This window comes from Pristiophorus japonicus, chromosome 6 (assembly GCF_044704955.1).
Source record: "Pristiophorus japonicus isolate sPriJap1 chromosome 6, sPriJap1.hap1, whole genome shotgun sequence".
Classification (NCBI taxonomy): Eukaryota; Metazoa; Chordata; class Chondrichthyes; family Pristiophoridae; genus Pristiophorus; species Pristiophorus japonicus.
In genome coordinates, this window is record NC_091982.1 from 193,760,550 (window position 1) to 193,785,048 (window position 24,499).

A 24,499-nucleotide genomic window follows, 5' to 3' on the forward strand; every position below is an offset into this window, starting at 1 on the left:
TACTTTTTTTTTTTGAGTTTCTTTCAGTTCCTCATTCTCGCTAGACCTTTGGTTCTCCACTATTTCTAGGAAATTTTTTGCGTCTTCTTCTGTGAAAACAGGAATAAAGTATGTGTTTAATTTTTCTGCCATTTCCTTATTCCCCATTATAATTTCTTCTGTCTCAGCCTGTAAGGGACCCACATTTACATTTTTACTAATGTCAGGATCTCAGTTTTTCACGGCCTAACCAGCAATTTTAAAGGAGGCTGCCGACATTAGGACAACTTTCTGAATTTTAAACTTAGCTTAATCTGAAGCTAGGAGGAGCAGGAGTTCAGAAGGCCAGGGAAATCTGTAAACGGCCTTTAACGCCATTTCTCCAAGATTTCCACTAAAGTTATAGCTGGAGATCAGGGAACCCCTACACAAATTCTATCCCATTGCATTTATTGTGCCAAAGGTAACTTCACAAAGCATTAAAAAGTTTATATGAAAAATATTGGTCAGTCTGTTTGCCTATCTCACTCTGCAAGATTTTCTTGAATTAAAAAAGTAAATTGACCAGAACAATCACCTGAAACTTAAATTTAAAAAAACGCTTCTTAAATTTATATTATTTTTACATAATTTGGATGAACTATTATATGCTGAGCAAAGCCACAATTTCAAATTTAAATTTAAAATCTGGACCGAGAAATACAGATTTTCCCGTGAAGAGTAATTGTTACAGAATATACAAGGTAGTACAAACACCGACTTACTCATTGGGCCTGAAATTCCCGTCGGAGGTTTCCTTCAGACGAACGCATCCGACCAGAGAATTTTTTACGGATTTAACTAGTGGTCCCGGAGGCGCCTGCGATTCCGGTGGAGACGCCTTCTCTTCCTGATTTTTGGAGCGCGCTCACGTCCTCGATGTTCGGACACAGAAGGTGCAGTCACATGTGACTGCACAACCAATCAGGTACAGTATTCTCATTAATAGCAATGAGAACGTTGTATCTACGAGTTCTTATTGCTATTAATGAGAAAAAATAACTAACATAAAAAATAAAAAACACACCTCACAGAATTGAAATTAAAGTTCATTAAATGTTTAAGAAAAAATATATATTTTTGGATTTTTACTCAAAGTGTTTTAATAGGGTTTAAAATAAACTTACCTTAGTGGACAGGGTTTTTAAAATAAAACTGTGCTTTTAATTTTTGTGTGTTTTAAAACTCTTACGCTGGTAAAAGTATGTTATGCGCCTGCTTTTACCAGACGCAAGAGTTTTATGGACACTTGCTGGGCAAGAGTTGGGCAAATAGCCGAGACTCGCCCGCGCGAATGTCCTGGCTGCGGAGATGCGTGCGATCTGTCAAGCTAAAACTTGACAGATTGGAAAAGCCGGTTTTTGGCGCATGCGTATTGCGCGCCGAAAACCGGCTTTTGTGGGGCCTCGCTGGGTCCATATGTATTCCGTATGGACCCAGCGAGGCCGGAATTTTAGCCCCATTTTCTTTCTCTCTCTGAACTAAGCTTGATCTATGAAGCAAAATTTAACCATTTGATAATTAAAATTTTAAACTTTATCTGAACAATTTTTAAAAATTGATTCTGCAGCTTCTTGCACGCTTTGAATGGCTGTTCTTGCCGTTGATTGTGAAAATTTATAGAATTTTCTTCAGAAACATTATTTGCCTCAGAATAAAGCTAATGGTTTGTCATTAGATTTCATACACTGTAAGGGAATGAGACTTGCATACAGCTTTCTCCCGGGTGTAAAAATTAAAGATTTGCTAATTGTTTAATTGTTAAACCTTGACTGTTAGAATTCCTTCTTTAGTTGGTTTTTGAATAAGTTGAACAAAGAATATAACTCATGGGGTGAGTCTTAAAATAGTGCAGGGAAAGATCCTTCCAGATGCATGCTGTGAAGTTCTGCTATCTCCATTCACTCAACTATAGCATCCATTGAATTGCAGGCAGAGTGCAATTTGTCGGAAAAATGTCAACTGGACCCCAGTCTTTTGAAAGGGGCTGAAGCCTTCAAGTGAAAACATTAATAAAGACACTCAGACATAAAAGGTAACTTTATAGGGCACATTTTCCTCCGCCCCACCACTCAACCCCGTTGGAATCTCAACCATAGAAAGTTGAGCAAGAAATTGTGCATGCAGCTTACAATTCAACATCCGATAATTTGAATGGATGCAAAATGATGTGCTGTATGTAAATTCTCAAAATGCTCTCCTGAAGGTGAGGCTCCACATTGAGTGCACGCAAGAGGAGCATTTATCCTTACAAGTAAGTTTAGTTATGTTACTGCAAAATTTAAAAATATTATGATGTGGGAGATTACTTTAAGTCTGTAGTCAGGAGGCTGATGAATGGGGGTGGGGGCAATGACAGACAAAAAAATTCAAAACTCATTTTGAGTGATTTCATTAATTTGTTTGTTCTTTGGTTTGCTTCCTCCTGTCTAAGAAATATTCTTATAATCAAATTACAATGAATAAATGAGCATATTAGCTAATTAGATTTGTTGCTGTTTGATTCTATGTAATTTCAACCATTCAGGTCGAAGTGTGACACAGAAATATTTTGCTTAAAGTTTGATAGACGGGAAGTGCGTGTGATTAGACCATTTTTAATATATTATAGATACATTGATAACAAGTGTCGCTACTTTTACTGCGGATGTATTACATCATCAGAGGGCAGGACCTGCAGCACATGAAGAGCAGCACTGATATGATCACGAGCACAAATTTCTGCTAAATATGGTGCGGGAAAGTGGAGTTGAAGTCGAAGATTAGCCATGATATTGAATGGCGGAGCAGACTTGAGGGGCCACATGGCCTACACCTGCTCTGAATTCTTATGTTCTTATCTTCCAAGAGACCAAGTGCTGTTACCTGGAATGTAAGTGCCAAAGTTGCCACCAGTAACTAAGAGCAAAAGACAGAGACAGAGAAGAATAAGGAACTAAGGAACAGAACGAGTAAGAGTGGAATGAGAGGTGGGAACAAGAAGCAGAGAGATGAAGAGAGAAAGACAGCGAGAATGATGGAAGTGTGGAACATAAGAGAATACAATCTGGATTTCAAGAAAATAGTTGGAAAAAAGATCAAATGTTGCATTACTGTGCTAGGTTTCAAAATTGCTTGCATGGTATACTGTACAATCTGTAGTTACATCATTGAGACGTTTCTGCAGCCACAATCAAGACTCCAGGATGGTATGTTGCCTCCCTGGTGCAAGAGTCAAGAATGTCTTGGAGCGATTGCAGGACATTTTGGAGGGGGAGGATGAACAGCCAGTTGTCGTGGTGCATATAGGTACCAACAACATGGGTAAAAAATGGGATGAGGTCCTACAAGATGAATTTAGGGAGCTAGGAGTTAAATTAAAAAGTAGGACCTCAAGTAGTAATTTCAGGATTGCTAGCAGTGCCACGTGCTAGTCAGAGTAGGATTCACAGGACAGCTCAGATGAAATCGTGGCTTGGGGAGTGGTGCAGAAGGGAGGGATTCAATTTCCTGGGACATTGGAACCGGTTCTGGGGGAGGTGGGACCAGTACAAACCGGACGGTCTGTACCTGGGCAGGACCGGAACCAATGACCTAGGGGGAGTGTTTGCTAGTGCTGTTGGGGAGGGGTTAAACTAATATGGCAGGGGGATGGGAACTTTTGCAGGGAGACAGAGGAAAGTAGAATGGGGGCAGAAGCAAAAGATAGAAAGAAGAAAAGTAAAAGTGGAGGGCAGAGAAACTCAAGGCAGACATCAAAAAGGGCCACATTACAGCAAAATTCTCAAGGGGCAAAGTGCGTTAAAAAGACAAGCCTGAAGGCTATGTGCCTCAATGCAAGGAGTATTCGTAATAAGGTTAATGAATTAACTGTACAGGCAGCAATTAATGATTATGATATAATTGGCATCACGGAGACAAGGCTCCAGGGTGACCAAGGCTGGGAACTCAACATCCAAAGGTATTCAACATTCAGGAAGGATAGACAGAAAGGAAAAGGAGGTGAAGTAGCGTTGCTGGTTAAAGAGGAAATTAACGCAATAGTAAGGAAGGACATTAGCTTGGATGATGTGGAATCTGTATGGGTGGAGCTGCGGAATACCAAAGGGCAGAAAACGCTAGTGGGAGTTGTGTACAGACTACCAAACAATAGTAGTGAGGTTGGGGACAGCATCAAACAAGAAATTAGGGATGCGTGCAATAAAGTTACAGCAGTTATCATGGGCGACTTTAATCTACATATAGATTGGGCTAACCAAACTGGTAGCAATACGTTGGAGGAGTATTTCCTGGAATGTATTAGGGATGCTTTTCGAGACCAAAATGTCGAGGAACCAACTAAAGGGCTGGCTGATGTGTAATAAGAAAGGACTAATTAGCAATTTTGTTGTGTGAGGCCCCTTGGGGAAGAGTGACCATAATATGGTAGAATTCTTTATTAAGATCGAGAGTGACACAGTTAATTCAGAGATTAGGGTCCTGAACTTAAAGAAAGGTAACTTCGATGGTATGAGACGTGAATTGGCTAGAATAGACTGGCAAATGATACTTAAAGGGTTGACATTGGATAGGCAATGGCAAACATTTAAAGATCACATGGATGAACTTCAACAATTGTACATCCCTGTCTGGAGTAAAAATAAAATGGGGAAGGTGGCTCAACCGTGGCTAACAAGGGAAATTAACGATAGTGTTAAATCCAAAGAAGAGGCATATAAATTGGTCAGAAAAAGCAGCAAACCTGAGGACTGGGAGAATTTTATAATTCAGCAGAGGAGGACAAAGGGTTTAATTAGGAGGGGGAAAATAGAGTATGAGAGGAAGCTTGCTGGGAACATAAAAACTGACTGCAAAAGCTTCTACAGATATGTGAAGACAAACGTAGGTACCTTGCAGTCAGATTCAGGTGAATTTATAATGGCGAACAAAGAAATGGCAGACCAGTTGAACAAATACTTTGGTTGTGTCTTCACGAAGGAAGACACAAATAAACTTCCGGAAATACTAGGGGACCGAGGGTCTAGTGAGAAGAAGGAACTGAAGGAAATCCTTCTTAGGCGAGAAATTGTATTAGGGAAATTGATGGGATTGAAGGCCGATAAATCCCCACTTTTTAAAAAAGGAGGGAGAGAGAAAACGGATAGACCGGTTAGCCTGACATCAGTAGTGGGGAAAATGTTGGAATCAATTATTAAAAATGAAATAGCAGCGCATTTGGAAAGCAGTGACAGGATTGGTCCAAGTCAGCATCGATTTATGAAGGGGAAATCATGCTTGACAAATCTGGAATTTTTTGAGGATGTAACAAGTAAAGTGGACAAGGGAGAACCAGTGGATGTGATGTATTTGGACTTTCAAAAAGCTTTTGACAAGGTCCCACACAAGAGATTGGTGTGCAAAATTGAAGCACATGGTATTGGGGGTATTGTCCTGATGTGGATAGAGAACTGGTTGGCAGACAGGAAGCAGAGAGTTGGGATAAACGGGTCCTTTTCAGAATGACAGGCAGTGACTAGTGGGGTACCGCAAGGTTCAGTGCTGAGACCCCAGCTATTTACAATATACATCAATGATTTAGATGAAGGAATTGAGTGTAATATCTCCAAGTTTGCAGATGACACTAAGCTGGATGGCGGTGTGAGCTGTGAGGAGGATGCTAAGAGGCTGCAGGGTGACTTGGACAGGTTAGGTGAGTGGGCAAATGCATGTCAGATGCAACATAATGTGGATAAATGTGAGGCTATCCACTTTGGTGGCAAAAACACAAAGGCAGAATATTATCTGAATGGTGGCAGATTAGGAAAAGGTGAGGTGCAACGAGACCTGTGTGTCATGGTACATCAGTCACTGAAAGTTGGCATGCAGGTACAGCAGGCGGTGAAGAAGGCAAATGGTATGTTGGCCTTTATAGCTAGGGGATTTGAGTATAGTAGCAGGGAAGTCTTACTGCAGTTGTACAGGGCCTTGGTGACACCTCACCTGGAATATTGTGTTCAGTTTGGTCTCCTAATCTGAGGAAGGACATTCTTACTATTGAGGGAGTGCAGCAAAGGTTCACCAGACTGATTCCCGGATGGCAGGACTGACATATTCCAGGATTCTGACCAAGCAACGATGAAGGAACGGCCGATATATTTCCAAGTTGGGATGGTGTGTGACTGGGAGGGGAACGTGGAGGTGGTGGTGTTCCCAATGCGCCTGCTGCCCTTATCCTTCTAGGCGGTAGAGGTCGCGGGTTTGGGAGGTGCTGCCGAAGAAGCCTTGGCGAATTGCTGCAGTGCATCTTGTAGACAGTGCACACTGCAGCCACGGTGTGCCGGTGGTGGAGGGAGTGAGGCCTTGGTGAGGCCACACCTTGAATATTGTGTTCAGTTTTGGTCTCCTAATCTGAGGAAGGACATTCTTGCTATTGGGGGAGTGCAGCGAAGGTTCACCAGACTGATTCCCGGGATGACAGGACTGACATATGAAGAAAGACTGGATCGACTGGGCCTGAATTCACTGGAGTTTAGAAGAATGAGGGAATCTTATAGAAACATATAAAATTCTGACGGTATTGGACAGGTTAGATGCAGGAAGAATGTTCCCGATGTTGGGGAAGTCCAGAACACAGTCTAAGGATAAGGGGTAAGCCATTTAGGACCGAGATGAGGAGAAACTTCTTCACCCAAAGAGTGGTGAACCTGTGGAATTCTCTACCACAGAAAGTTGTTGGGGCCAGTTCGTTAGATATATTCAAAAGGGAGTTAGATGTGGCCCTTACGGCTAAAGGGATCAGGGGGTATGGAGAGAAAGCAGGAAAGGTGTACTGAGGTGAATGATCAGCCTTGATCTTATTGAATGGTGGTGCAGGCTCGAAGGGCCGAATGGCCTACTCCTGCACCTATTTTCTATGTTTCTATGTTTCTATGAGGAGAGACTGGATCGACTGGGCTTGTATTCACTGGAGTTTAGAAGGATGAGAGCGGATCTCTTAGGAACATATAAAATTCTGATGGGTTTGGACAGGTTAGATGCAGGAAGAATGTTCCTGATGTTGGGGAAGTACAGAACCAGGGGACACATCTTCTAAGGATAAGGGGTAAGCCATTTAGGACTGAGATGAGGAGAAACCTCTTCACTCAGAGGGTTGTTAACCTGTGGAATTCCCTACCGCAGAGAGTTATTGATGCCAGTTCATTGGATATATTCAAGAGGGAATTAGATATGGCCCTTATGGCTAAAGGGATCAAGAGGTACGGAGAGAAAGCAGGAAAGGGGTACTGAGGTGAATGATCAGCCATGATCTTATTGAATGGTGGTGCAGGCTCGAAGGGCCGAGTGGCCTACTTCTGCACCTATTTTCTATGTTTCTAATATCTGTGAACATGCTGATAGTTTTCAAATTTTGGGGTATTTTTCCAGATTTTGAGATTTGAAATGTTGGCCAAACTGGGATATGAAAGAAAACTAATTTCCCTGTTACAACAAGTAACTAATTTTTCTTTTCCCTCGTAGTAGTGGGAGTGACACTTCATACATTTTGGATACTTATCCCGTTATTTGAAATCTTAACTTGCTGCAGGGTGATCATTCATAGTTTAGTTACAGTTTCAGTGCAACAATGATAAGCCATAAAGTGAAGAAACAATGCTTTTGGTTTGTTTTGAACTCGGCATATAATCTGCATGAGAAGGACCTTTATGCTATTTTTTCTTTATTCCCTTTCCAGTCAAGGTAAGACTAATAGGTCATACTTAGACACGCCATTAAAGAGCTGCAGAAAGCAATTAAATGAGTACCCCTGGGAAATTCCATAGTGTTGGCAGGTTTTTGAGCAAATTTTATTAGGAGTTGCTGAACTAATTAAAGCTAGAATTCCTCACTGATTTCAAAGAAATGCAGATAGCTGGAAATATGAAATAAAACACTGGTTTATCAGTCTCTGAAAAGTAATTAAGTTAACATATCAGGTAAAGACCCTTCATCAGAATTAACGAAGGGTCTCCACCTGATGCAAGGGCTCCCGCCAGGAACTTTAACCTGCCACTTCCTTTTAAACGCTGATGGATCTAGTTTGCATTTCCAGCATTTTCTATTTTTATTTCAGATTTGTTGCTTTCACACACTTTTTTAAATTGCTGCTATTTGAATGTTTTCCACAGTTTTAACTTCTTCATTGATGGAATGTGTATGTGTCATAGGCCAATGACCTCCTAAATGGACAATACAAGATTCAGGAATCAACCTACTTTGTTGGCTTACCTACCATCCCACTGTGGTGATGCTGTCTGTTTATTGTGGAGATGGTCCTTGAAAGATGGCACACCACTTAAAGTAATGATAGATTGGGGGTGCATATATGCTCCCTCAAAATGGATGGCATATTCTATGTGAGAAGCATCAACCATCAAGGCAAGATTCACAATACATTCATTGGGGCAGAAATCTTAGTTGTGTCCAAAACAGGAGTGACGTCAGCAAAACGAGCGCCCCATGCCAACCCGAGGCCTGAGCTTCAAGCATCATTTAATTGGCACCAGTGAGCTGCGGGAATCAAACACATGTCCCACTGCAATTCATCATTCAGGGACGGCGGGAAATCAGCAGGTTCTTGTGCCGACAGGTCAGGTCTGTGGGGGGGGGGAAAGAGGAGGAAATTTCGGGGTGAGGTTTCGATTGTATCAGCGGTGGTCGTCGTAGTTCTTTTGTGGACCCAAGAGGAAACTTCAGCTGGCCCTTTAAGAACTGTTGGTTAAGCCGCTCAAGACGTGGTACAATGCAAGCCCCGGGTACTACAACTGGTGTAAGATACCGATTTTCATATTAAAGGAGTTAAACATAAGTTTCACCCAGGCACCCTGGACGACTAATATGGTGTCTAACATACATCCGGTCCAGATTGGGCACAACATTCGGAGGTCTATCACCCATTTTATAGGTGTTAAATTGGTAGCCATGAATTGAATTTCTCCCTCAGTATCCTCGGGGCTAAAATTCAACTTCAGCAGTGCGGGGGGGGGGGGGGGGGGGGGTGGAGGAATGGGTGGTAGTGGATCATCTGCCCATAATACACCACACCTAATTTTCCTTTCCGCTGACTGTAAAGAAAAGGAAAATCAGACAGTGTGTATACTGGGCAGCCGACTTCTTACCGCCAGTTTTGTGCCCCCACCAAAGCAGAATGTTTGCCCTTTGTCTTGAGACCATTGTTTTAAAGCCGCTTCTTGGTTGATTTCAATTTTCTGGAACAATGGAGATTTGATTGGAACAATTTTATCCAGAAACATGCATCAGTTCCCGAAATATGGCTCATCAATTACAAAATCTCCATTTGACACCAAGATTGACAAAGCTCCAAACTGGTTAGATAGGCATTGTGGCAGGGCACTCTACCTAATAAAGGGCTAGAAAAGGGTGGTTCTAAAGAAGCCACTGTCCAAAAAAGGCAGAAGTATTGCCAAATGGGAGATTTTGGTACTGGTAGTGCGCCCGTATGAACCACAGTCACGTTTGATGGGATTCTGCATCTGAGTGCACCTCTTTCAGGTCCATTGCCACCAGTTGTATCAACAGAATTATGTGCAATAATGTTTCCTTATTAAACTTTTCCTTCAAAATAAAAAACATTTAAATCATAAAGGTCTAAAATAAGTTGAATGCTTTCCATTCAGGGAACTACAAAATAGCAAAAGTATAACATTTCTCACCTCAAGCATTAAAATTCATTAAATAATTAAAGGAAATGGTTTGATCATTTTGAGGCAGGTCTAGCTTTAGCTCACAGCAGCTGTGACCTTTTCTCCAGCAGTAACAATGTCAAAGCAAATTAATATTGTGATATTCCCCAACCTATGTATGAATAATGGGTACACACAACTGAAATGCCAGCTTAATGTGAGTTCACAAAAGATTTCAATGATTAGATCACAGTACAAAATCCTAGGATAGCCTTCAAATACTGTTTTCATTTTTGCCTCCTGCAAAATGTGACAGCATTGTGCTATTAGTGTTCATGTCTAGTAGCAATAACAACTTGACAACTAAGTATGTCAGGAATAAAATCATACAGCTCGCAGGGAAGCTCTTAATACTAACTATACACCAGATTTTCATTGGGGTGGATGGGGCACCACATTCCCGTGCATTCATACGATGAATTGTAATGAATAAGGACATTGGTACATGTATGCATGATCTGTATGATTTCAAAGGAATCTTGTAAAGATTTCTCACAAGGTTTGATTTTAGAATTCAATTTTCCTGGCAGCGACCCATTTTTGGGTCTCTTCTTACACTTGGTGAGTGGAACCAGTCTGCAGATATAGGTTTAAAGATGGTAATTTCCAATGTTGTAGCCCTATTTCCAACCCACTCTCTGGCTGCGAGTTCGTCTCCCGTGGCGGGTCCGGGGATGGTGGCGGGTTGTGACCCCACTCCTGACTCTAGCCCGCACTGTGAAAAGAATCTTCCATATATTGGACTTGTTAAACCCGCCCTGCGAGGTTGCTGGCCAATTAAATAGAAGCGGGTCTGATGACGCGTCCTCAGCCAGTTTCCTTAAAAGGACCATGCCCACCTTCATATTGACAGTTGTACTGTCTGTGTTCTACAGCATTGAGCAAAGGTGCATGGTTGCACCCAGTCTCTACCATGACTCCCTCCAGATGCTTATGGAGGGAGTCACAGCACGCAGGGAGGTTCTCTTCCCTTCCCATGGGCGGAAGAGATCTCCCCAGGACACCAACGCAGCCTGATTGTACATTGTACAGGTGGGCCACAAGCAGGGATGTCGTCAGGCCGACCTGGCTACAGTGGCACAACCCTTTCAATGATCACAGTGGATCACAAAATGTTACTGCAATGCCACACTCAACCTCAGCCTGCTGTACCACTCATCACATTCCCATCACTCTGCCTTCCCGACCCTACTTCTACACATCCTTACTCACACCAACTTACCTTGCACCTCCACCCATCTCTCTCTCTCTACATTATCACACAATCATCTCACTAGCCTCACCTCACACTCACCCTCATGCATGCCCAATCATACCAACTAACAAAACACAAGGATAGGCACTTGGGTCTTTTAGCCAATGTTCATGCAGAGTTTCTGCTGATGTGTTGTCAAACATTGTAATTTTTATTTTGAACACTGCGTTCTTGGACAGATATGTGTGAACCTTTGGAAGTGGCTTAGCGAGTTGTAGTGAATGGTGAGACATAACGGTATCCCCCGCAATGGTGTTGAGTGTGAAAGGAATGGCTTGGACATTGCAGGGATGCTTTATGGTGCTGGTGTGGGGTGGTGCCAACCTGGCGCATCATGTGGCAGCCCGGGTGTACAGCGTCAAGTGAGGTAAATGTGGCCATGGTGAGGCCATCCTTGGCATCCCAGGCTGAAATGTGGTCGGGTGCTGATGTCCTGTGTCCTGTACAGCATCAGGTGATTGCAGAGAAGTTTGGTGTTGTTGGTGGTGATGCTGGTGCGTTTAGTGATGTTGGCGTTGGGGCAAATCGTGGTGGGATTCTGAGGACCAAGTAAGATTTTTTTTTAAGGGCACCGATGCTGATGAATAGATGGCAGCAGAAGTTCAGATGAAAGAAGCGATCTGTCAATGGTGAGAGAGGTTGCTCCAACACTGTAAACACTTCCAATCTGCATACAACTCAAAAGTATCTTCCAAATCCTGAAGGCTTCAGCTTCTGAGATTGTAAAGTGAACAGCTGTTAAAAAGTAGCTTTTATACCACCCCTGCAGCTGTCAAGTAGTCAAAGCAATGTAGAGACACTGAGAATGCAACACACTTACCTGACATGTTCCCTGAGGGACGTGAACCTCGTGAAAAACTTGGAAAAATGATAAGTACCTGGTAAAATTATTTTTAAATGCCTTTAAAGTATCTCTTAATGATGTTAATTGGCCGGCCCGCCGCTTAGTGTCGGGTCTGTGAACTGCAGCCAGACTCGGCACTTTGGAAACTTACAAGGCGGCGGGGTTCAGAGCTGGATCCCACCCCGCTGTCAATCACGGCCATTTTGAAGGCAGGCCCGCCTCCAAACCCACACTCGCAGGGCTGGTAAGATTCCGGCCTCGATGTGGACAGGAATTTATGCTGAGATCGTGAAGTTATTTCTAAAATGTAAACCAGCGTGACCTCATTGACTGAGGTAGCGGAACTGAAAAAAATAGCTGGATACTCATTTAAGCAAAGCAACCTTACTATCTATGCTATCAAAATTATTCTTTGTTCTTCAAAATGATTGAATAGGCGGCATAGCAGTGATTCCAGTATTATAATGCCGATGCCCTTTGCTAGGATAGAATATTCAAAAATTAGAATTGACTTTCAAATTCAATTGTCCTAAATTCATGGATTAATCAATACTTCATGATGAAACTTGCAGCACATCACCATCTCAGGCAGAAGATTGAAATGATCTATCCTGCAAAACTAGACTTTTATCTACAGTTAGAGACACTAAGATACCCTCGAATCTGAAGCTCGCATTTAGCAGTTTTCACATGCTGTCTTTGCTGTCTCCATTCCACAAGACAGGATGACAGATTTGTGGCATCTGCTATTGTAATTTGCACACATCTGATCAGGGATGGCTCTTCCCGTAGAAGTGAAGGTTACCATAGCACGAAGCTTTTAAGTTATCTATCCAAAGCACCCCCCGGAATTATCTACCAATCAGGCAGTCTACAGTGCACACATGTATTAGGGACACAACACCGGCTGTGTTTGCAAGGAGCAACACCGGCTGTGTTTGCAAGGAGCAACACCTCACCACTTTTTCCTGTTAAAAAGAGGCATCTGTTGGACAGAACACACTGGTTTCAGCAGGTGCAGTGCTCTCTTGACTCCAAAGAGTTGTAAATTATACCCATGTAGGCATCAGGGGTCTTTATATCAATCCTTTGGCCCTCACGAAGAAAAAAGGGTTTGCATTCAAATAATGTTCAGTTGCTATCTGAGCACAGCAGCATTAATGGCATTTTTCAGCCACAATGCCTTCATTATGTGGCATTTCACAGTGCCTGCATTATTCGAAGTGTCATGTATTCAACTGTCATTGCAACCCATGAAAAAACTAACCGAAGTTGTACACCGTGAGAACACTGACCACTAGGTGGAGAACTTGTGGGAGACACTTCTAACCTGGACTTTCAGGTATAAAAGGGGTAGCTCCACCCACCTTCTTCACTTCAGTGCTGGCTAATAAAGATTACTAGTCACAGAGTGACCTTCTCTCAAGTATGGGCCTTGTATGCATCTGTACTGTATAGTAAGGACATATTATTGGCGACGAGAAACTGGGATTTAAACCACGCGAGCATGGCCACTAGCAGCACAGATGAGAGGTATTGTGTTGGTGATGATTGGGATGATTTTATTGAGAGATTACAGCAAAGTTTCGTCCGTAAGGAATGGCTGGGACAGGATTCGGCCGACAAACGCAGGGCTCATCTCCTGACGGTTTGCAGATCCAGAACGTACGCCTTGATGAAGGACCTTCTAGCGCCAGAGAAGTCGGCGGACAAGACTTTTAAAGAGCTCAGTAAGTTGCTTGGGGAACACTTTAAACCGGCGAGCAGCATGCACATGACGAGACACCAGTTTTACATGCACCGGCGGTGAGAAGGGCAAAGCGTTCCAAACTTCGTGGCAGATCTTCGGCGACTGGCAAGCCTATGTAAGTTCACAGATGCATGCAGAGCAGAGATGCTGCGAGACTTTTTTATTGAGGGCATCGGGCACGCTGGGGTTTTCAGGAAACTGATTGAGACCAAAGACTTGACCCTGGAAACAGCGGCTTTGATGGCCCAGACATTTATCTCAGGGAAGAGACCAGAATGATGTTTGACAAAAATCTTGGTTTAAATGCAGCAAATGGACGGGGAGTCAACATTGTTAACGCAGCACACAGTTCTCCAGGCAGACAGGGGCAATCGGACATGCCCCAGCATGTAGTCGAACCCAAAGGGGGAATTCAACAGAGACAATGGCTAGCTGAACGGCGATTCATGCCATCGCAAGGGACAATGCAGCCAGTAATGGGGCCATCAACACCTGTCAATGGTGCGCTTAAGGACAGTTAGACAGTCACAGACGATCGACTAGTAATGGACCTTTTGTTTCCAACAATGGGGCCTCTAGCTCATGCTGGAGGTGTGGAGGCAAACACAAAGCCAGAGCTTGCAGGTATCAACAATATATCTGCAGAAACTGCAACATCAGCGGTCACTTGGCGCGTATGTGCAGGAAACCTGCAGCCAGATTGATGTACCAGGAGGACGATGTAAGCCCTACGAGGCCAAATGGACACTGAGGGAAAGCGCTGGAAACTGAAGTTCAGCGAGTTCATGTGGAGCACATATACAGTTCATACACCAGGATGCCACTGATAATGATGAAAGTGCTCCTCAATGACATCCCAGTATCAATGGAGCTGGACACGGGGCCAGCCAGTCCCTGATGAGTATCAACCAGTTCAACAAGTTGTGGGCATCCAAGGCCAGGAGGCCAAAATTATTGCCGATTGACACACAGCTATGGACATATACAAAGGAGATCATTCCGGTGCTAGACAGCGCCACGGTAGTCGTTACCCACAAAGATTCGGAGAACAGGTTGCCACTCTGGATTGGCACGGGGGACGGTCCCGCACTGCTGGGGAGGAGTTGGCTTGCTGTCATGAACTGGAAATGGGGCGATGTTAATGCAATTTCTTCTGTGGAGCGAATATCATGCTCACAGGTCCTGGACAAATTTGACTCACTATTTCAACCCGGCATTGGCACTTTCATGGGGACCAAGGTAGTGATTCACATAAACCCGGATGCCAGGCCAGTACACCACAAGGCCAGAGCATTGCCGTACGTGATGCGGGAAAAGATAGAAGGCGAATTGGACCGCCTGCTGAGGGAAGGCATCATCTCGCCAGTCGAATTCAGTGACTGGCGAGGTGTCACTCCAAGACCAGTACCTGCTACCGAGAGTGGAGGACCTCTTTGCGACGCTGTCCAGTGGCAAACTTTTTTCAAAATTGGACCTGACCTCAGCTTACATGACCCAGGAGCTGGCGAGTGAGTCGAAGAAGCTGACCACCATCACGACACACAAGGGGTTGTTTGAGTACAACAGATGTCCATTCGGGATTCGCTCGGCCGCCACGATCTTTCAACGAAACATGGAAAGCCTCCTCAAGTCGATTCCAAGGACGGTGGTTTTTCAAAACGACATCCTCATCACGGGTTGCGATACTGAAGAACACCTCCACAACCTGGAGGAGGTGCTACGCAGACTGGACTGGGTAGGTCTGCAACTGAAAAAGGTGAAGTGCGTCTTCCTAGCTCCAGAGGTAGAATTCCTGGGGATGAGTGTAGCAGCAGACGGGATTAGACCTACTGGGTCCAAAACAGAAGCGATCCAGAGAGTACCCAGACCCCCTAACACGACAGAGCTGCGTTCGTTCCTGGGGCTCCTGAATTATTTTGGTAACTTTCTTCCCAAATTGAGCATGCTGTTGGAGCCGCTACATGTGCTCCTATGCAAAGGTCGCGAATGGGTCTGGGGGGACAGCCAGGAAAGGGCTTTTGATAGAGCACGCAATTTGTTATGCTCCAACAATCTGTTAACACTATATGACCCATGTAAGAAACTTGTTTTAACGTGCGATGTGTCGACCTATGGTGTCGGCTGTGTGTTGCAGCATGTTAATGCCAAGGGTCAGTTACAGCCGGTAAGCTTATGCCTCCAGAAGTCTGTCCCAGGCAGAAAGGGGCTACGGGATGGTAGAAAAGGAAGCACTTGCATGTGTATATGCAGTAAAAAAAAAAATGCATCGGTACCTGTTTGGCAGGAAATTTGAGTTGAGGACAGATCACAAACCTCTAACGTCCCTTTTGGCTGACAACAAGGCCATAAATGCAAATGCGTCGGCCCGCATACAGAGGTGGGCACTCACGTTAACCGCCAAGACTATACAATTCGGCACAGAAAATTGCGCCGATTCACTCAGCAGGCTTCCACTAGCCACCACTGAGGGGGCAACCGAGCATGCTGCTGAGATGGTCATGGCTGTTGAAGCTTTCGAAAGCGAAGGCTCCCCCGTGAAAGCCCGTCAGATCAAAGTCTGGACAAATAGAGACCCGCTACTGTCTTTAGTCAAGAAATGTGTCCTGAATGGGGACTGGGCAGCCAAGTACGGGGCACGCCCTGAGGAATTTAAACCATTTCACAGGCGCAAGGATGAACTCTCGATTCAGGCCGATTGCCTACTATGGGGAAACAGAGTAGTCATGCCCCAGATGGGCAGAGAGGTGTTCATCCAAGAACTCCACAATGAGCACCCGGGCATTGTCATAATGAAGGCAATTGCCAGGTCACATGTTTGGTGGCCAGGGATAGATGCAGACCTGGAACTTTGTGTTCGCAGGTGCAACACGTGTACCCAGCTGGGCAATGCGCCCAGGGAAGCCCCCTTAGCCCCCGGTCCTGGCCCGCCAAGCCATGGTCACGCATCCATGTGGACTACGCAGGTCCTTTCATGGGAAAAATGTTTTTGGTTGTAGTAGACGCCTACTCCAAATGGATCGAGTGTGACATTCTCAATTCAAGCACATCCTCTGCCACGGTAGAAAGTCTACGGGCAATGTTCGCCGCCCATGGTCTACCGGACGTCTTGGTTAGCGACAATGGACCGTGCTTTACAGGCATTGAATTCCAGGACTTCATGGCAGGTAATGGTATCAACCATGTCAGAACGACACCGTTCAAACAGCCAGGCGGAATGAGCAGTGCAGATAATCAAACAGGGGATGCTCAGAATCCAAGGGGGTTCCCTACAAAGCCGCTCATCACACCTCCTGTTGGCCAATAGATCCCACCCACACTTGCTCACAGGAGTCCCACCCACAAAGCTGCTAATGAAAAGGACGCTCAAAACCAGATTATCCCTTCTTCACCCCACCATGAAAGAAATTGTTGAGAGCAGGTGCCAGTCACAATGTGACTACTATGATGGGAATGCGAGGGCGCGATGTATTGATGTAAATGACCCTGTTTTTGTCCTCAACTACGCTGCAGGGCCCAAATGGCTCGCAGGCACTGTGATTGCCAAAGTGGCAATAGGATTCTGGTAGTTAAACTTAGCAATGGACAAATCTGCCGCAAACACGTGGATCAAACAAAAAGGAGGTTCAGCAACCCCATAGAAAAAGCAGAGGAAGAACACGATGTAGAGTTCACTCCACCACAGATGACCGAACACCGGAACCAAGTGGAGGAGAACCCTGTCACTGTGGGCAGTCCGGACAGGCCTGAGGCTCCGCAAACAGCAGACACTCAGGCCAGCGCCCAACAACCGGAGCCCCAACTCAGGCGCTCTACAAGGGAGCGTAAACCGCCAGAGAGACTTAACCTGTGATCTCAATAAGACTTTGGGGGACAAGGTGATGTCATTTATTCAACTGTCATTGTAACCCATGTATAAACTGACCTAAGATGTACACCATGAGAACATTGAACCAGGTGGTGAACTTGTGGGAGACACTTCTAACCTGGACTTTCAGTTACAAAAGGGGTAGCTCCACCCACCTTCTTCACTTCAGTGCTGGCTAATAAAGGTTACTGGTCACAGAGTGACCTTCTCTCAAGTATGGGCCTTGTGTGCATTTGTACTGTATAATAAGGACATATTACGAAGAAGAAACAAAACTGGGTGGAAGGATCTTATGAGAATAGTATAATCCTCTACATCCATGCATTTACATCAGTTTTCCATTCCTTGCCCGCCATCTTCATCTTCTAGAAGTGTGCTATGCAGCTTGAGCACAATGAGTGTGAGGAAAGCTTGAAACAGTACCTGAGCGAGAGAGAGAGAGAGCGAGAGCGAGAGCGAGAGCGAGAGCGAGAGCGCGCATGCGCACAGGACTTCCCAACTTCCCATACAATAGTTAGTGTGCAAAATTTGAAAACCAGGTGGGGAGTTTGACTTGGGCGGTACACCTGTCTCACTGTAACGCAGGTATCCTAAGGCGAGCTCAGGGAGGACAGAAACCTCTCGTGGAGAAGAGCATACCAGTAAACTTCTTCCTCATTTGCAGCCAGGTATGAGAGAGCTGAATAATTATCTGGAGTTGGCCAACCACCTCCATTCATTTAGCACCTTTGTTTTTCAGACCCAATTAGTGCCATCTTCCTTTAGTGCATCTCCTGCAGCAGGACCTTCAACTCTTTATGCCCACATGTATCAGCTGTGCCAGTGAACATTGACTTCACTTTTCTGACAGCACCACAACTTTTCCACCACCTCTGGGATGAGAGGGTTGTCCTATGAGGAGAAATTGAGTAGATTAGGCCTACACTCTCTGGAGTTTAGAAAAATGAGAGGTGATCTCATTGAAACATACAAGATTCTGAGGGGGAATCTACAGGATAGATGCTGAGAGGTTGTTCCCGCTGGCTGGAGAGTCTAGAATTAGGGGACATAGTCTCAGGATAAGGAGTCGACCATTTAAGACTGAGATGAGGAGGGATTTCTTCACACAGAGGGTTGTGAATCTTTGAAATTCTTTACACCAAAGGGCTGAGGATGCTGATTCGTTTAGTATATTCAAGACCGAGATAGATAGACTTTTGGACTCTAGGGGAATCTAGGGATTTGGGGATCGGGTGGGAAAGTGGAGTTGAGGTCGAAGATCAGCCATGATCAGAGCAAGTTGCCTCACTGGATTTTATACTCCCTGGCCAAGTGTGCATGGGCCAAGCTGCCCAGCCAACCTTTTCCTTGGTTTGTAGTCTATTCAAAATAGGGAGTAGGAATGAAATTGCAAGATTTGGCTCCACTCAATCCCTGAACTATGGGCACAAGTGCACCTCCAGCATATTCATACACAGCCCCAATTCTGCTGTGACAGCAAAGTCAGGCTACCCTGTTAATAATGTCCTTAATTTAGCAGCAGATGGCAAATTGATTATTGTTGCTGGTGGGAGATGGGAAGATGGCAGTGGGATAAAGTTTAAGGGCAATATTGACTTTAACCACTGTTGGCAGTGTAGCACAGATGTGACTTAGTCTGCTGTGACACACAACCTCCTGAAGCACTGCTCGACTGTCATACCAAGATAACTGACATTGACAGTATAACCACTGGATGGGTAATGCTGAATCAAAGTGCTGTGTCTTTGATGGCTTCTGATTTCAAAAGCATAAAACTGTTCCTCTTCATGTCCTGCAGCTTCAATATCCACTTGTAAGAAAACAGTTACTAGCTATATTAAGTGAATACTTTATCGTCTGCCCACTGTACACCCATCCAATTTTCCTTTTCAATGGAATATTGGGTGGTGTTTACAATGGACAGACGATCCATTGTCACCATCCCAATCAATGGAACAGGAAATATATGTGAAGAAAACAGAGGAGTTAAACTTGTCAGGTGTGGACCCTTCCTCAAAACCTGCTGTGCCAGTTTTTCATGCTCCTATTTCTACCTGCCCCATTGCCCACCTACTCAGCTAATAACACATTCCCAGTGATTCATAATGGCTGAACACTTCAAAAGCATAGCCCTGCGAGATGTATTTTCAAGTGGACATCTGCTTTATTGTGCTTTAATGTTATATTGATTGCTCCCTTGATCAACAGACAAAGACATTCTAGTCCATGATTTGTGGTTTGAAAAATAGCAAGGTAATACAGAACTAAGATCAGAAAATGCTGGAAACATTCAACAGGTCAGACTACATTTTTCTCATTATTCCTCCCATTGTCTCATGCTAATATCACTTCTGCTATATAATGATCTCCTGTTTTCCACTTAAGCATCACAGATTAGTCTATTTTCTGTCGATGTGTGTCTGCGTGCACACGGTTTCCCTTCTTCACTTTTTAAATGCTGTTCCTCTGTAATTTCCTACAGTTTTGATGAATGTTCCATAATCAAAATGTTAACTCCTGTGCTTTCTCTCCAGATATAATCTGACCTGTTGAATGTTTCCAGAATTTTCTGATCTTCGTTCTGTATTACCTTGCTATTTTTCAAACCACAAATCATGGACTAGAATGTCTTTGTCTGTTGATCAAGGGAGCAATCAATATAACATTACAGCACAATAAAGCAGATGTCCACTTGAAAATACATCTCGCAGGGCTGTACTTTGGAAGTGTTCAGCATTAACGATTTCAATCTAGAAGACTATTCCTCTGTAGAAAACTACTGCATTTTTTCTGTTAAACAAAGTAGATTTAAAGTCATATAGCCTGGGCAGTTTTAAAGTTTGCTTGCTGGTGCAAACTTGCAACTTTTTCAGTTTGATACAGCACAGGTGAGGTACTGCACAGAGGCTGTTAGATGGTCATTGGATCACATAGCAGCAATTAAGTCAAGCATAGTCATCTCAACACAAGGTGAAATTATTGCCTGCACGCCTCTGCCAACCATCTCGTGTTCTTACATATGGATGGATTTTGTAAAGTAAAAATAAACGAGAAATATTTTTATGACACATTCATAGTTATCTGTGATTAGATGAAGAGCTATTATTTTACAGAATATTACATTAAAACAAAAGATTATTTCGCAAAGTGCATTACACAGAAATTCACATAGCTGTGTAACATTTATTGTGACAAATATGATGGCCCGGATTTTATGGGGCCTATGACCGTATACGTAAGCGTTTGCGGTTTTAAGTGCCCCGCAGGTTCTGGGTTTGTGCATGCAGCAAAAACCTGGAACTTGTGATGTTAAGTTTCAGCTTAACAGATCATCTGCATGCGTAGGAAATGGACATTCGCTGACGGAGAGTTGGGCTATTTGCCTTGGACCGTCTTTTACCAACGTAAGAGTTTAAATAAATATTAAAATTTAAATTTTTGAATCATTTAAACATTCAAAAACCTTTAAAATTAGTTTCGGTTATTTTTCAAAACATTTAATTTGTTTTAAATGTTTAATTAAATTGTATTTTAATTAATTTTAAACAAGTGATGATTTATTTTTATTTAGGCTGTGTGAAAATGTATTTTTTAAGTAATTCTTATTATGCTTATGGGGATTCTATCCGTAAATGGAATCTCTGTGAGCATAATGGGAATCCCCCTTTCTGATTTGTTGGGCTGGCGTACTTGATCCCAGGGACGCTTGTGAACTGCATGCAGCCCTGGAATATGTGAGCCTTTATGCAGGCCTGCAAGGGATAGAAATTCGGAAAACGGTATTTTTTCACCAAAATTATCGTTTTCGCTTCGCTACCAATAGTAGACTGAAATTCAATCCTCAATTTGCGCAGCGGTTAAAAATCAGCGTTGCATGAGGATTCGTGGCACAAACCATGAAATTCGTCAACTTCAGTCCGACGCCGATAGCGCTGCAAGAGAGGCCTTGGGAGGGGGGAAAACATTTTTTAAAAATTGGAAAAAAAAACAAAAATTCACGAAACATTCACAAGACACTTATCTATCGAATCGCTGAAAAAGAATTAAAAAATACAAACTTTAACTTACCTTTTTTGCAGGCCTTCATATTTACCGCTGCTGGCAGGGCTGCACGACAAGTTTTACTCTGTTGGTATTCTGAGCGCAAAATACGGGTGTGGAGAGAGACAATTTTTGGCGAAAATGATATTTTGGGTCTTGCACAGCAGCACTCCTCAAAACCAGCGGTACGTGGAAAGCTCTGCCGCAAATCGTCACTGAATTTTCCGCCGACCGATTTTTCGCCAAATATGGTGAAATATCGGCAAAAACCCGGCGAATTTCTAGCCCCTAGAGTCTGAAGATACGGAGGCACCAGGTAGGTGCGCACCTTTCTTGCGGATCAGAGGCATTCGCCCGAGGGAAACCTCTGATCGCAATTTCAGATCCATTGTGTGTTTGTGGTGATGTTGTGCTGCCTGCCCCCTTACTACTCAGTCAATGTAGACAATTTAACAGCTTACTAAAGCCAAAGTTATGTATGTGGCTGATTCTGTTACAATGTTGCGAGGTTTGTTGTTTTAGTCTCCTTGGCAACATGTTTAAGGGAGCACAACATACCGTTTACAAATTTGTAAAGGCCTGCAGTTTTCGCTAGTTGCAATCGCTCAGTGCGATCGAAGTGAAATCGGCCAAAGCAATGCAAAAGATCATGGGTACTTCAAGCATAAGTTACTTCCAGCGTAAATAGAGTTTCCATGATCTTTAACGCTGGTTTAAAATTAATTTTGCCTGAAGCCAGCCCCACCCACAAAACTGAAACGCCCCCAGATCGAAATAATGAGGATGGTGAGTTTCCACCGTTTGCACCTGTTCAAGGATGAGGCACACAGGCACAAGTCGGCACATTTTTAAAGTTTTTACATGGTAAAAAATATTTAATTTACTAAAAAAACTGAATAGTGTACACCAATGAAACTAGTAAATGGTTCAGTAGGAGTTTTTTAAAATTCATTTTCAGGCTACTTACAGGTGTTGGATTAGACACTCTAAAATGCTTATTTTTGGAAAAAAATATTTTTTCAGTTGTATTGTAAAACTGCACCAGGATACCACTCTAGATACATCAATAAATATTTTTTAATGCAAAGAAAAAAAATGATTCATTTCTATTGCACTGACAGATTGCGCTGGTTCATGGAATATTTTAAGTTTGTAATTATGCAGATGTATTTTAGCAGAAACTTGAACGGTAACCTAATCAACGCAATTTCAAGTGTAACTTGTGTCCAATTTCCTGATTATGCCTAAAGTCGAAACTTTACCCCCAAAACTTCATGATTGGTTCTGTTTATAACTAACTGACTGTCAGCTCCTTTTTCAAAATTTCAGTGGCATAATTCTCAAAATCCAGGATGCCCTGGTGATTCTTGTCTAAGATACAGCATTAAATGTTGTTCAAATAAAGGGCAGTTAGAATGGGAAAATCATTATTAGAACAGCATTTTTTTGGAAAATCTATGGACCATAATTTGCAGCCCCTATGGTGCACACATGCCGGTAGGGACCGCGCAGGTTCTGGGTTTAGGTATGCCGCTGCACATGGAACTTGCAATTCTCCCGTAGGGGCTGCACAGTAAAGGGCATCTGCGGGCAGAAAGTTGGGCTCAGCAAATGCCCATGAAATTCTTATGCCTGGTAAAGGAAGGCATAAAGGCCTGCTTTTACCAGTGTAAGAGTTTTGGAAAACAGAAAAATAAAATGTTAGCAATAATTTATACATTACAAACCTGTGAAATAAGGAAAGTTTATTTTCAGCCCCTTTAAATTTGTTTTTCAAAAAATGTAACTTTTAAAAAATATTTAATTAAATGCCATTTTAATTAATTTTAAATATGTGATAGTTTAAAAAAATGTATTTGAAGTGTAGGGGTATTTTTTGATATATTCCATTCATACTTATTGGGATTCCATACATAAGGATCCCCATAAGTATGAATTGAGAGCCCCTTGTGTCATTCGTTGGGTTGGTCACATGATCCCAGGGACGCTTGTGAACTGCATGTGCCTGAGATACATGGGCCTCTTCCTGCGGGTACCCGGAGAGGCCCAGGACCATGAACCTCCGTACCTCCCGGACAACCAGGGACGTGGGTATTTTATTTGCGAATCGGAGGCATTTCCTCGCAGGAAGCCTCCAACCACAAATTCGGGGCCTAGGAGTAGCCAAAGGGCTGTTGGGAAACTTTGCAAGCAAGTTTATATTCCTGAAAGAAAATAAGTAATATATTTAAAGATAATTTATAACGGTAAAGGTTTAGATTCGTTTTTAGAGTTGAAACTTCTTAAAATCATTTTGTCCTCTCATAAAAGAATGTCTGCTGTAATAAATTCACTTCATATTTTAAATTTTGAAGATGATGTCTTTTGTGGTATTCTACCATTTTTGAAGATTTAATTGAAGTATTATCGAGGCACAAGATTGTCTCATACCTCATAACAATTATCAAACAGAGTTTGCTGTTCGCTTCCCATGCAAGTTACCGCAAGCTTACTTAAGTCACAAGGCAAGGCTTGGGTTCACCTATGGGAGTGATTTAAAGTACAACATATGAAACAATTTAGGGTAAGGTTTAAATAAATCCAGAACTGTAACAATTATGATGGATGCAGTCCAGATTAGGAAGTGCTGTAGATGACCGATAGCTTTGCAGTTTAACCTGCCTACTGGTTGTTTTTATTTTTCTGAAAAACTGTACCGTTTTGGTTGAACAGAATAACAATTTTTAAAAAGAGGAGAACATTGCTTACAATTGTAGGATTAGGAGAAGGTTGAAAACACCACTCATATACTTGTTCAGGAAAAGGACACCCAGAATGTGCAAGTTTGGCACTTGTTCCTCCTCAGATTGATCAACTCCATTAGTCTGGTGCAATAACACATGATCTGCAATGAAAAAGGTTACAGTGGTAAAGGTGAATTCAATTAGATAAGCAGCAATTTGAAAGTACACTCATTTTTTTAAAATTGAGAAATATTACTGGAAACAGTTAGAGGAACTTTGTAATAGTAGCAAAATACTTTTAAATA

General features: G+C 43.1%; 1 protein-coding gene across 1 annotated transcript in view; it reads right to left on the bottom strand.

Moving 5' to 3' along the window:
• LOC139265339 (uncharacterized) overlaps nucleotides 1-24,499 on the bottom strand; it is a 514,006-nt gene that overhangs the window by 355,421 nt on the left and 134,086 nt on the right. Inside the window, exon 6 of the mRNA XM_070882307.1 lies at nucleotides 24,220-24,355. Coding sequence (XP_070738408.1) covers nucleotides 24,220-24,355 — 136 coding nt within the window. The remainder of the gene's footprint in view (nucleotides 1-24,219; nucleotides 24,356-24,499) is intronic.